The sequence below is a fragment of the Pygocentrus nattereri genome, chromosome 15 (genome assembly GCF_015220715.1).
Source record: "Pygocentrus nattereri isolate fPygNat1 chromosome 15, fPygNat1.pri, whole genome shotgun sequence".
Lineage (NCBI taxonomy): Eukaryota > Metazoa > Chordata > Actinopteri > Characiformes > Serrasalmidae > Pygocentrus > Pygocentrus nattereri.
The window spans coordinates 38,134,557-38,148,257 of NC_051225.1; the positions used below are offsets into that span (position 1 = coordinate 38,134,557).

Genomic DNA, 13,701 nt, shown 5'->3' on the forward strand with positions numbered 1-13,701 from the left:
CTCAAAGGGCCTAGTTAGCAAGTCAGAATATAAACTGCTTATAAAAAGAATAAATATAGTGCAATACTTATGAAATGTATCATGTTTGATTGTGTTATTAAGCTGGATAGCATGTGATAGTGTTCTAGGTTGTATAGGCAGTGGCAAAAATGAACATCAAAGTGTTTGTTAAATCAGAAACAAGCACAACAACTGGGGCTGTGAATGTTTCAGCTAGTAGAAAAGCAATGATAACCTGTGATAAAGGCCCAGTCCCATTTCTTATTTTACCCCTACCCTTTCTTTTCGAGTATCACCCTAACACCTTTGAACTGAGTTAATGGGGGTAGTGGTTGAAATCTTCCCTACGAAATGGGACCCTCGAACAAAAAAAGCACACTGTTTCATTGGGGCAGTCGTGGGCTGGAGGTTAGGGAACCAGCCTCAGGACCGGAAGGTCGCAGGTGACCGGAAGGTCTCAGAGCCAACAGCACATGACTGAGGTGTCCTTGAGCAAGACAGCTAACCCCCAACTGCTCCCCGGGCGCTGCGGATTGGGCCCCCCACTGCTACGGGAAAGTGTGCTCACTGCCCCCTAGTGTGTGTGTGCGCTCACTAGTGTATATGTGGTGTTCCACTTCACAGATGGGTTAAATGCGGAGGTGAAATTTCCCCACTGTGGGACTAATAAGGGTCACTTAATTAACAGCTACTAGCGCTGCTCTGTAGGCGACCCTGCCTGTCTGCAGTGGCAGCAGAGGAGGGGAAAAGTTCAGCTCCTCCCTGCTGGGCTTTAGTTACATTTAGGGCATCATATGCTTTCAAAGAGGGGGGCAATTATTTATTATCACCTACCCCTAATTCTTTGATGCGAACCTGAAGTCAGCTATTCGCCAGTTTCTTGTTCAATTTTCCCGTTCCACCTTAAATGGAGCAGCAGTTATTTTCTTGCGCTTCAGGCATCAGAACTGCTGGCCTATTTAAGGTGGAATGGAAAAGTTGGCGAGCTATCTACTGAGGTATCAGCTACTATTAGCAATTTTATATGTTTGTTATGAAGAAAACGACCATAATACACTGAAACGACATAAAGCTGAGATAAAACTATCCATCCATCCATCCATTTTCCAAGCTGCTTCTCCGTCAGGGTCGCAGGGGGGTGCTGGAGCCTATCCTAGCAGTCGTCGGGTGGAAGGCAAGATACACCCTGGACAGGTCGCCAGTCCATCATAGGGCAGACAGTCACTCACACACGCGGTGGGTAGCGCTGTCGCCTCACAGCGAGGAGGGCCTGGGTTCGATTCCCCGGCCGGGTGACCAGGGTCCTCTCTGTGTGGAGTTTGCATGTCCTCCCCGTGTCTGCGTGGGTTTCCTCCCACACAGATAAAACAATGGTTATTGTAATTTTTTAACGGCTTGTGCAGCATTTTGCTGTTTTTTCTTTTTTTCTCTTAATGCTCCATGTAGCCCTAACACTTTGCACTTCCCATCTGTCTCCACCACAATTGGGATACCCTACCCCGAGACGTAGGTCTAAAACAGAGGGCAGAGGGCTGAGGGCTAAGTGGTAGGGGCAAGGGGTGAAATGAAATGGAACCAAAGTGTTTTGCCAGACCTAAACCCTTATCATTGGTGAGCATTCGTGACAAGCTTGAAAAATACACATTTAATACTTTTTCAGTGAAAAAAACTGAGATAACATGCATTAAGTGCACATGCATGCGTATTATCAGTGCTTCTGGGAGTGCAGCGTCTCTGAAGTTGCAGCAATACCCTGCTCCCGTGCAAGTACCTACTGTTAATGTTCAACAGATGTGGAAGCTAATAAGACCTGATAGTTGGCTCTCTAGCAGTATCACTAGCTATATGGCTTCCTACTACATTAACAAAAGCCTCGCTCTCAGTGAACAGCCCTATAGCAGCTGCGGTTTTTCAAAATTACCTCCCACTTTCAAGGTACATCATCAGATTATTGTTATCCTGATGTTTAAACTGGCCTTTTTGATGTGGTGCCCTTCGGCTCCTCACAGACGTCCCTGAGACTGGAGACTGGAAGTTCTCCCAATCCTTTGGATTTAGCTGTGCTTTGAACGACCACTTAACTGAGATCATCTCGGGCCGTCCTCATGTGATAAAAGACTGTAATAGATTATATAATAGATAATAGAACAGCTTCTCTACGACCACACCGGATCATCTCAAAGGTCATTCTGTGCAACCAGTTGATGAGCAGCCAGCAAGCAAGCAAGCAAAGGTTATTTATGCAGCGCTTTTTATAACAGGTGTTATCACAAAGCAGCTTTACAGAACAATCAGTGTTACAGAAAGAAAAAGAAAAGAGAAAAATCCGGGTCCGAGCCCCCATGAGTGTCGCCAATGGCAACAGTGGCAACTCCCTGAGGGCAAGACGAAGAAACCTTGAGAGGAACCAAGACTCAGAAAGGGAACCCATCCTCCTCTGGTCAACGCAGGATAGCAAACATCAGCCACATTGACATGCAGCCTAATAATCCGTTAATAATCCGACTAATAGCTCAATCAGAATAGAATACGTCCATGTAAACACCTCAATCGGAATAGACTAATCCGATTGAGGCCATTCGGAATACAATCTCTATCCGATTGATCGAGGTGGGTGAACCTCTAAATAATCCATTAAATAGAAGAATAATATCCGTGTGAACGCCTGAATCCGATTACACTCCAATCGTAACGTGTACATACGTTCTGCGCATGCGCGTCGCGTCATAGCGAAAGGTTTATAACGTTGAGCAGAAACTGGTCTGCAGAGGAGACGAAGTTCATGCTCTGAGCTTTAAAAGACGGCGGTGGGACGGACGTCCAGCTTATGCGTCTCAGAGCACGACGTCTTCCTCTCGGCCTTCTTTAATAAGGACATGCGAAGGACGTTTTCCTGAGTCTGACGTCATTTTAAAGCAGTTAAAAACACAAGCACTGCTCACTGCTGCTCATCTCACTCTGACTGGACCTCAATGTGATGTTCGCTGTCATGGTAACGTTTACTCTGAGCACCATTTTACATCGGATTACTTGTAGTGAACATGTAAACGAAGATTTTCATCAGATTGTTGAATAGAGTGAACATAAACACCGCAGTCTGGATCTGTAATCCGATTGTATTAAATTGAACTGGCAAAAGTCTTTGGATGTAAACACAGCCACTGTTAGTATAAAATATTACAGTACAAAGCAGGAAAAACAGGTGGGGCAGGAGTTTTGATTAGTTTATGATTATGCAGCGGCAGCAGGAGCAGTGAGGTGACTGATAAATCTTGCTTGCTATTCATTTCTGAATGAAGCCTTCATACTGAACGAGAAATAAAGGACAACTGTGTGTATTTGATCTTTTTCATTTCTGCTTTTCAGTCTCAGCAGTGTGATTACTTTCTTTATAATGTTTGGAATTGCTGCACTGTCTTTGTAAATGTTGGTAAAAGTAATGTGCGTCTTTCTTAGATAAGGAGACGTGATTTTTCACGGCAGCACTTCTTATTGTCCCAGTGAAACAGTGTGAAGATATTCACATCAGGCACTGCGCGCCGGATTTGATACGCTGTATTTTCATGACGGTAAGCAGTAATGCTTCCACTTTTCACTTCACTTTTTCCTCTTGTGATTCTGCCTACGTTCCCACTGTGATGGAAATCTGCAGGTTTCCTATTTTCTTGTCCACGTTGCAACGAAACGGACCCCTGCGCTCTCTCCAATCAGCCGAGACCAAACTCTCAGAGAAAAGCTAAAAGAGGCGAAGACACTTTTTAAAAGTCTCTGCTGTGTCTTCTCAACATTTCTTTCTTTCTGTAGCATCTTTCATGCATATAAGGCAGAAAAGCGGTTTACATATTAAAAGACTAAAAAAAGACATTTTTTATTTTTTAAGTAAACACATACCCCACAGGGATAACACTTAAAAAAAAGCTTTTTTTTTGCAAATTTTCAAAGTTTACCCCTTTATAAAAAATAAAACATAACATATTAAATGTGTCATAACTTTTGCACACGCTACATTTTAGATTTTTCCCTGAATACGTTAAATTCAGCAAATCAGCAGCAATTGTGCATTTAAATGTGCAGAGATTCTCTGAAGAGAATGTGTGGATTTATTTTCAGTAAGAAAACCAACAAATGCAATATGACCAAGGTGCATATAACTTTATATAAAACATATATAAAATCACTCAGGAACATAAAAGCAACAAAAACATGGTAAATAAGACTGATAAGAGTAATAACACGCCCACTTATTACTGTTTATATGCTTTTATGTACCAAAAATGGTCCTTGTTCATTTTTACATAGTTATCCCTCAGAATGACATAGCTTATTTTATTGCTATGCCTTTAAGCTTGATACATGTAAATGAGCTCTGTTCTGATTGGCTGCCCTACATTACATGTCATTCAAAAGCAAGTCAGTGATTTAACTTTACTAGTGATTACCACAATCAGTCTGTTTTATTTAAAGTAAAACATGTGGTTAAATTAGTCACATGGCTTTAGTTATATAGTTTGAAACTTACTGAGTCAGAACTGTCCACAGTGGTGGTGAATGGAACCAGACGTCCACCTCTAAAAGCTCCCTCACAAAGTTCCTACATGAAATGGTTATGAATTCACTGCCTGATATCGGAGACCCTGTTTTATGATAGTTTTCAGGTAAGGATGGACCTAAAACATATATTTACAGCCATTCATGGTGGAGGGATATGTGCAGGGTGCTGTGAGGCAAAATAGTCCCCAAAGAAAATGTTTTTTTTTTCAGATTTTATGATCATCTACATTTCATATAAAACTCAGAAGACACACAGAGGTTTTGGATAGTAAATAAAATGCTATATTTGTGTTGTACACATGGTGAAACCTTGGTTCCTGAATGTTTCATGTTTACGTCTCAATGGACACAAATTTTGAAAAATCACTGGAATTCCCCTTTAAAGGAGGAGGAATGGTGTTGGATAGGCTCCTTATACAGTATATAATCATAAAGGCGTGTGTAGTCATCGATGGCCATATGAAAAGCTATTAACTTTGGTAACCCAAACATCATCTCCTAGACTAATCCTGATTCTGCAGGGTAGGAGAGGCGAGGCTGGAACGGGGACCAAGACTACATTACCCATAATGCTCGGTTTAGTCACATGGAGGTCATATGTCGGTGGTGCTGTATCAGCAGCAGTTCGGTATGATGATGATGACTTGTTCCTTGAGAGCGAAAGGTTTAAGCCTAAATACTGACCCGTTGTGTGACCTTCTCTTTTCTCGGAACCGGAGAGATGCCCCCTGAACAGGTCAGTAATTCGCTTTGATGCTGACGTTTCGTGGGAGACAGAAGCGGAGGGGCCTGCTGATCAACGCTGGGTTTGACCACAATGCTGTGGACCCGAACTGGGTGGCATGTTTCAGTGCTGTTAAACGCCCAGTCTCTGTTTTAAAAAGTCAAAAATTGCCTTAATTTTCTTGAAGCAGTGTCGAGGCACCAGGCGCCAGAAGGGAACTGCTGAACCGTTTAAGGTGGAACGGGAAAATTCAGACAACAGCAGGGATGTGATTCAGCTTTAGAAAGCATTCCCTCCAGAGGATGAGTCCCCTCAGATCGCCTTTAAGCTTAGCCGGCAGGGCGCTGCGCTTGTTTCTGTCTCTGTTGTTGTTTTTCGCGATTGCCACGTTCGCGTATTGTTTCAGTGTTTAATTCGGAGACCAGCCGAGTCTGGATTAATATTTCACATTCATTGTTTTCGGTTTGTTTCCCCCCCCACACAGTTCTAGTTTTAAAAAGAGGAAGTTGTAGTTTCGCAGAAGAGACGATAAAACGCAGACAGAGCGGAGCAAGCGTTGCTAAAAACTACAATTCCCATGGAGCATTGCGACAGCAACCGGCTACTTCTCGCTGTCTTCAAACACAGAATGAAGACCGTCTTTTTACACAGCACTTAAATCAGCATTGAATTAAGTATTGATTAGAATATATTGTGCTTTACTTATATATTATATTTTATTGTATTGTAGTTTACTGCATTGTGTTGTACGGCACAGAGTTCTGTGTTTAACTCTGCTCCTTTCTCTCTGTATCTACAGAGGCTTTGTTTCTATCAGTATCTGAGCTCAGGACTGTATTTCTCTCTAACCTACTGGTAACTAGCAAAGACACTTTCTCTAGACAGACAAAGCACCTCTTGTAAGTCGCTCTGGATAAGAGCGTCTGCTAAACGCTGTAAATGTAAGCGTTTCAAGAAGGAGCAAGAACAGACAATTGTTTATTGCAATCATTTGTCTAACAATGAAACGTCGGTTAAAAGTTTGTGATTATGACCGCCCCAGTTTGAGGTGCTCTAATCTACGTCTGTTTTTCTTTTCGTCTCCAGGCCGTGATCTCATTCCACCGCTGAGCTCTGACTGCAGTCTTCACCCTCTTTATGAGGGGCCGTGTGAAAGTCCAGCTGTAGAAGTGTGTATGTGTTCCGTCTGTCATGTGACGGCTCCGTGGCGTTTTTTACCTCCATGTTAAAATATCCTGAGCAGCTCTGTCTGTGTCTGACCTGAGTCGTGACCCCTGGCCCCTGGAGGATATGTGTGAGCTTGCTTTGGTACGGTTTGAGTAAACAGAGACTGGAGGAATGTCGCGGGTGAATATGGCCATAAACAGTGAGGTGGGTGATTGGGGGTACAGTGAGGATGCTGGTGAGAGGGCATGGCTTTTGCAGAGCCCCAGTGTGGACTCCATTCAGGCTCCCGGACAATCGCAGCAGCGTAGGGACGGGACTTCAGCATTTGGGGCCGTGTTTATAGTAGTGAATGCTGCTTTGGGGGCGGGGCTTCTCAACTTCCCTGCTGCATTCAATATGGCTGGAGGAGTGACGGCTGGAGTGGTGCTACAAATGGTGAGACATTTCTTCCATAATGTTCATATGATCCTCACAGTCACTCTGACAGACTGTAATACACTACAGGAAGCGTAGGGGGCGATACGGCTTCTACTGTTTCATTTAAAAAGCTCTATAATGTTCATATGATCCACACAGTCGCTCTGACAGACTGTAATACACTACAGGAAGCGTAGGGGGCGATACGGCTTCTACTGTTTCATTTAAAAAGCTCTATAATGTTCATATGATCCACACAGTCGCTCTGACAGACTGTAATACACTACAGGAAGCGTAGGGGGCGATACGGCTTCTACTGTTTCATTTAAAAAGCTCTATAATGTTCATATGATCCACACAGTCGCTCTGACAGACTGTAATACACTACAGGAAGCGTAGGGGGCGATACGGCTTCTACTGTTTCATTTAAAAAGCTCTATAATGTTCATATGATCCACACAGTCGCTCTGACAGACTGTAATACACTACAGGAAGCGTAGGGGGCGATACGGCTTCTACTGTTTCATTTAAAAAGCTCTATAATGTTCATATGATCCACACAGTCACTCTGACAGACTGTAATACACTACAGGAAGCGTAGGGGGCGATACGGCTTCTACTGTTTCATTTAAAAAGCTCTATAATGTTCATATGATCCACACAGTCACTCTGACAGACTGTAATACACTACAGGAAGCGTAGGGGGCGATACGGCTTCTACTGTTTCATTTAAAAAGCTCTATAATGTTCATATGATCCACACAGTCGCTCTGACAGACTGTAATACACTACAGGAAGCGTAGGGGGCGATACGGCTTCTACTGTTTCATTTAAAAAGCTCTATAATGTTCATATGATCCACACAGTCGCTCTGACAGACTGTAATACGCTACAGGAAGCGTAGGGGGCGATACGGCTTCTACTGTTTCATTTAAAAAGCTCTATAATGTTCATATGATCCACACAGTCGCTCTGACAGACTGTAATACACTACAGGAAGCGTAGGGGGCGATACGGCTTCTACTGTTTCATTTAAAAAGCTCTATAATGTTCATATGATCCACACAGTCGCTCTGACAGACTGTAATACACTACAGGAAGCGTAGGGGGCGATACGGCTTCTACTGTTTCATTTAAAAAGCTCTATAATGTTCATATGATCCACACAGTCACTCTGACAGACTGTAATACACTACAGGAAGCGTAGGGGCGATATTGTTTCTTCTAAAAAGTGCTCTGTAGTCCACACAGCCATTGTCGCAGTTGTACTGATACAATAAAGCCTTTCTGCATGCACTACTGAGTGAAGACTGGATGTAGTAGTAAAAATTCTCATTGCAAAATCTGTAATGTAAACATTAGGTGCACACCTAATATCAACATACAACTTCATTAAATAATTGTAATTATTTAATTATTTGTTTTGCAGTGTATGTTGTTCTTCATCATCACTGGCTTGGTGATCCTGGCTTACTGTTCTCAGGTAAGGAGCTGCACCGTGCACTTCACTCAGTCATCTTCATACACGAGCTCCTTTCACACCTGCAGCTTTGCCTGAGAATTTTCCAGGTAATTAAACAGGTAGGCGTTTAGTATGAAGTGAAAATTGACGGCAGTCATTCAGGACGAGACATAGTACTAAACTCGGTTAATTATCAGGAGGGCTTGTGTTAGTAGTGGGCAGTATTTGTAATAAACGTTATACCTTTAAGCCAGAAACAAGTGCAGACAACAGGACGTACAAATAGTGCAAATGTTAGCCAGTTTATCTGAATGGCTGCGTCAGGGATGTGTGTCACGTTTCAAATGATTACTTAATTAATCCAAAATGTGGCAAACCCTGATCCCCTCCCACTGTCGAGGTCAAGGTGGCGGGTGTAAGGGAATGACCAGTCTTTTGGGATCAGCCTTAGTCTAATATGGACACCAGAGCAATCGATTCACTTCTGTTTCCTCTCATATCGCCTGACTTGATCAGCTGCATCAGACGATGTAGCTGTGTGCACGATACAAGCCGTGCACCAGCTGGTCCTGCAGCTTGAAATCGATGTGAGGCGCACATATCAGGTGCCTGTACAGGTGCCAGAATGGAACTGCTGCTCCATTTTAAGGTTGGACGGAAACTTCAAATGAAAAGCCGACAAATAAGAAGCCGGCGTCAGCACCCAGTCTAGACATTCAGACGTGAAACAACATTCAGCGCCGTTTTTGTGGCCCCAGTTAGAAAGCAATATTGATCTGTTTATATACTGTTCAGTTTTGATATTTATATATTTGGCAGTTTTATTTTAACTGTTATGCACCATGAAAATGTTTCAGATTTGCTTTGGTTGTTAAAGAAGGTGCTTATTAAGAAGTGAGGGGATGTCCCAGGATAATAAGCCCCTGTTAACCTACAAAAAGAGGTTGACTTAAGCATCTAAAGTGGTTCTATATCAGAATTTATGCATAGCTTTTTTATATGTATTGAAACCGTCAGAAATTCAGATTGCTGGATGGAATTAATTAAATATATAAAATATTGACAACACTGGCTGCTACTAGCTTGTGTGCGAAATTATACATTTACTGGGAACTCCTAGAGATTAACCCAACAAGGTTTTACGAGGTTTTTTTTTTTTTTTAACAGTTTACGCTTTTTTACAGTTAATTTGGTGACGGTGCAGTGTTTGTATTTTTAGAGTTGAATTTCATGTTTTAATGAGCCTCATAATAATAATAATAATAATAATAATAATAATAATAATGCCGGTGGCAGCTCAAAGTGCTTTAGAGACAGGCGATAAAACAGTTATACAAGAAATCTTGAGTATTTATTTAGCAAATGAAAAAGATCAAATTAGGAGATGAACACCACGAGACGTTCAGTTTTAATTCAATTCTGAGTTAAAGGGAGACGTTTTTAGATGTTTCCTAAAAGTGAGCACTGAGCTTGACTGGCTAATAAAAGGTGGAATCGAGTTCAAATCAAATCAGATTTATTGTCACATCACAAGAGTACAGGAGTACAGGTGAGTGAAAAACTTGGGTGCAAGTTCCCACTGAATGCAGCGACAGTATTTACAACATGGAGTAGAATGGTGAGAGAAAATAGTAATAATAATAATCATAATAATAAGTAGAAGAAGAAGAAAAAAAAAAAGAAGAAGAAAAAAAAAAAAAAAAAAAAGAGTTCCACAGTTTAGAGGCGTAAAAACTGAAAGAGGCCTCTCCATCTGCAGATCTTCGAGTTTGACCTGCAGATCACGTGCCAGAACGTAAACAGACAGACCCTCTCATGTAATCGGGTGCTTTGAGGTCATTTTGAGCTTTAAAAACTAGTAGCAGAGCCTGAATGATCCCGGCAGCCAGTGCAGCTCTTTTAAAGCAGGACTGATCTGATCTCTCTGTGCTGTTTTTGTTAGGATGCTGCTGCATTTTGTACGAGTTGTGTAGTTTTCCTGGGAGGTCCAGTAAGAAGATCAGACAGTAGTCAGGTCTGCTTGTAACAAATGCACAAAAGTTTCTCTGCGTTGCTCTGAGGGGAAAAAAAGGCAGAACTTTAGAAAAAAAAATCACAAATGATAAAAAGCTGCTTTAGTGGCTGTGTTTACATGCAGAGTTCAAACAGAGCTCAGAGTCCCGAGAATCTCTCTCTGTACATAATTCAGAAATGAAGGATGATGAGAATGTTTATAGAGGTTTTCATGGCAGTGATGAGTGTGTGCACCCCAGTAAAATACCGTTTGAGGGGTGTGTGTGTGTGTGAATGACGCAGGGCTTGAACATCAGCAGGAAAAGTGTCTGGAGCTTTGAGTCTGAAAGGGGAAAGTGCACCAATCCTCGCTGTTGTGTTTGATCAGGTTAGCAATGAGAGCACGTATCAGGAGGTGGTGCGCGCAGTGTGCGGGAAGGTCCTGGGTGTTGTCTGCGAGATCGCCATCGCTGTCTACACCTTCGGCACCTGCATAGCCTTCCTCATCATCATCGGAGATCAGCTGGACAAGCGTGAGTGTCTCACATGATTTTATTTTAAGTTTTTTTTATTATTATTATACACGGAGGTTGTTTATTGGTGGGTCAGGTGTGGGTGAGGTGATCTAGCAAAAAACATCACAAAACCTAAAGACTGTTTTCATGGCAAACATTGTGTGGTTCTTCTGTGGTTGGATAACTTGAAACAGACAAAAAAGCAACAGTAGTGCCACATTTTAGTACTAGACTCAAAAACAAAATACTTTTTATTCAAATTTATGCACGTTTTGAAATGAAACACAGTTGAGCAGTGTACTAACAATATCCATATGCGCTGTAGTGATGTATATATGATAAGATGTATTTTGCTAAATATTGTCAAAAAATATGTTAATAAGATGCAATACAGGAACCGAGTTTAGTTTGGGGGTGGCGTGGTGGGCAGCGCTGTCGCCTCGCGGGGAGGGCCTGGGTTCGATTCCCCAGCTGGGCGACCGGGGTCCTCTCTGTGTGGAGTTTGCATGTTCTCCCCGTGTCTGCATGGGTTTCCTCCGGGTTCTCCGGTTTCCTCCCGCAGTCCAAAGACATGCAGTCAGGCCAATTGGAGATCCTAAATTGCCCCTGTGTGTGAGTGACTGTCTGTGTCTGTCTGTCTGCCCTGCGATGGACTGGCAACCTGTCCAGGGTGTATCCTGCCTTCTGCCCAATGACTGCTGGGATAGGCTCCAGCACCCCCCCGCGACCCTGACGGAGAAGCGGCTTAGAAAGTGTGTGTGTGTGTGTGTGTGTGTGTGTGTGTGTGTTTAGATTGGTTGATTCACAAAACATTTAATGGGCCACTTTCTTTTAAAATGCATCTGATGTTTCCTGCTTGCAAATGATGCTGCTTTCAGATGGTCACTTCTTAAAGGGGCCACATAATGAATTTTTAAAATAAAGGAGTTTGACGTAGTGTGTAAACATCATTCTTGTGAAAAAGAAGCCTGTTTTGAGTTCAGTGTTTTGCTGAACTCTATTTTTCAGATTTGCCCGTTCAGCTTACAGCACTTTAGCTCCATCAGCTCACACCAAGGTTTCCTGCTTACAGTAGATTTGCGTTCAGTCCTCAGAAACCTGAGGTTTTTCCACATTTACCAGAACAAGGTTGCACTTGATTGGCTGATGGAGTCGGAACTACAAGTGATACTTGGGTAACTTCCTCGTTGTACTCGCCAGTGCATTCACTGTTCTCTTTACAACAGTAGTGTGGCTTTAGTCCATCCGTGCGGACACCACGTGAAAAACTGACCAGGCGATTTGGCGACATGCCAGGTTTCCGTCTTTAGGAGTTGATGAGAACCATATAAATGTCGTTGGTTCCTTACTGCTGATCAGTGAGTGGTCGGTTCTTAGAACCACACACTCATATCGTCACTTTCAGAAAAAAACCTCATGCCCTGAAAACGAAACTTTACAGGAGAAGAAAAAATGTCCTTAACGTTAAACTTTTAAATTAAAGATTTTATTCTAAGCCAGTTTGGAACGTTTTTGTTGCTCTGTTTATCGTGAAATTTTGATACAGTGTAAAGAACAGCCGTTTTTTTTTTATTATATGGGGGGGGGACTAATATAACAAAGGTGGTCATTCTGACAGCTACAGTATGAATGCACCAGTCTTACATAGCAGTTGGCTGTTTTTCCTCAGCTTGTAAATTTGGTTTATGGTACATTTGAGGACAGAGGACATGGCCATAAATCCTAGAGCATTATTGTGACGAGTTATTAATAGCAGGTTAGCTACATTGGTTCATAATAAAATGTTCTAACGAAAGCCTAGTGGAGAAACACCGGACTAAATCTATTTTTTCTCTTCCCTGTGGACAGTGATTGGAGCAATGGCCCACGAGTCTGAGGCAGCAGTGAGCTCTCACTGGTTCGCAGACCGCAGGTTCACCATCACGGTCACCTCCGTGCTCATCATTCTGCCGCTGTCCATCCCCAAAGAGATCGGCTTCCAGAAATACGCCAGGTACCACTGCTCCACATCTGGCTGTCCTCAGTGTTTGACTGTAATTTGACTATCAGCTGACGAAAAGTCGGCATTACGTTGGAAAGGAGGGATCACAAATACTTCTAGTGTACAAAAACTACTGTATGTACATTTCGTCGCTTTCAGGACAAACTGTCCAATCCAAAACCGATGAGTTGATGTGACAAGTAAAACATTCACAAACACGATGTAATGAACAGTTGGTGTTTTCAAATTATGTTAAAAAATGGCAAAAATAAGAGGCTTTATGTATGTAACTGTCGTTTATACTTAATCTGCAATTCTTTTTTGAATAAGAAAAAGATTTATCCTAAAATGAGAAATAAATGTTATAAAAAAAGATTAAAAAATGTCAAAAAATGTCATAGAAAGCATTCAATTTAACTTTCTGAAACAAATAGACACTCTGTTACAGCGCTAATATATATATATGTGTGTGTGTGTGTGTGTGTGTGTGTGTGTGTGTGTGTGTGTGTGTGTGTGTGTGCGCGAGAACAGTCTGTTAGAATGACCATGTGGAGAGCATGTATAGAATGACCGTCATATGAGCATGTATAGACTATAGAAAGGGTCCATAATCTTGAAAACTGAATTCTCTTTACCTTTTTTGAAAGAAGGCATGTAAGTCTTGTTAAAAGTTTATACCCCAGTCCGTACAGTCCATATACACAAACTGCACCAGCCTGTTTTGAATTCACTGTTTTTCTGGTGTCATAAAAACCAACTTATTTTCATATATCCGCTATTCAGCCTACAGCCTACAGCATCACACTAGTTTCAATCAAGAATGCTTGTTTAATGAGGTGGATTACAGGACAGCCAATCAGAGCTGAGCTCAGTCTTAAAGGCACAGTAGCAA

The 13,701-nt window shown here is 42.2% G+C and overlaps 1 protein-coding gene across 1 annotated transcript in view; it reads left to right on the forward strand.

Annotated features, from left to right (window-relative positions):
• Nucleotides 1-5,129: 5,129 nt before the first annotated feature.
• Nucleotides 5,130-13,701, forward strand: part of slc38a7 (solute carrier family 38 member 7) — an 18,213-nt gene continuing 9,641 nt past the window's right edge. Inside the window, exons 1-5 of the mRNA XM_017718160.2 lie at nucleotides 5,130-5,287; nucleotides 6,362-6,877; nucleotides 8,289-8,342; nucleotides 10,702-10,846; nucleotides 12,677-12,821. Of these exons, the coding sequence (XP_017573649.1) occupies nucleotides 6,614-6,877; nucleotides 8,289-8,342; nucleotides 10,702-10,846; nucleotides 12,677-12,821 (608 nt within the window). The 5' untranslated portion in view covers nucleotides 5,130-5,287; nucleotides 6,362-6,613. The remainder of the gene's footprint in view (nucleotides 5,288-6,361; nucleotides 6,878-8,288; nucleotides 8,343-10,701; nucleotides 10,847-12,676; nucleotides 12,822-13,701) is intronic.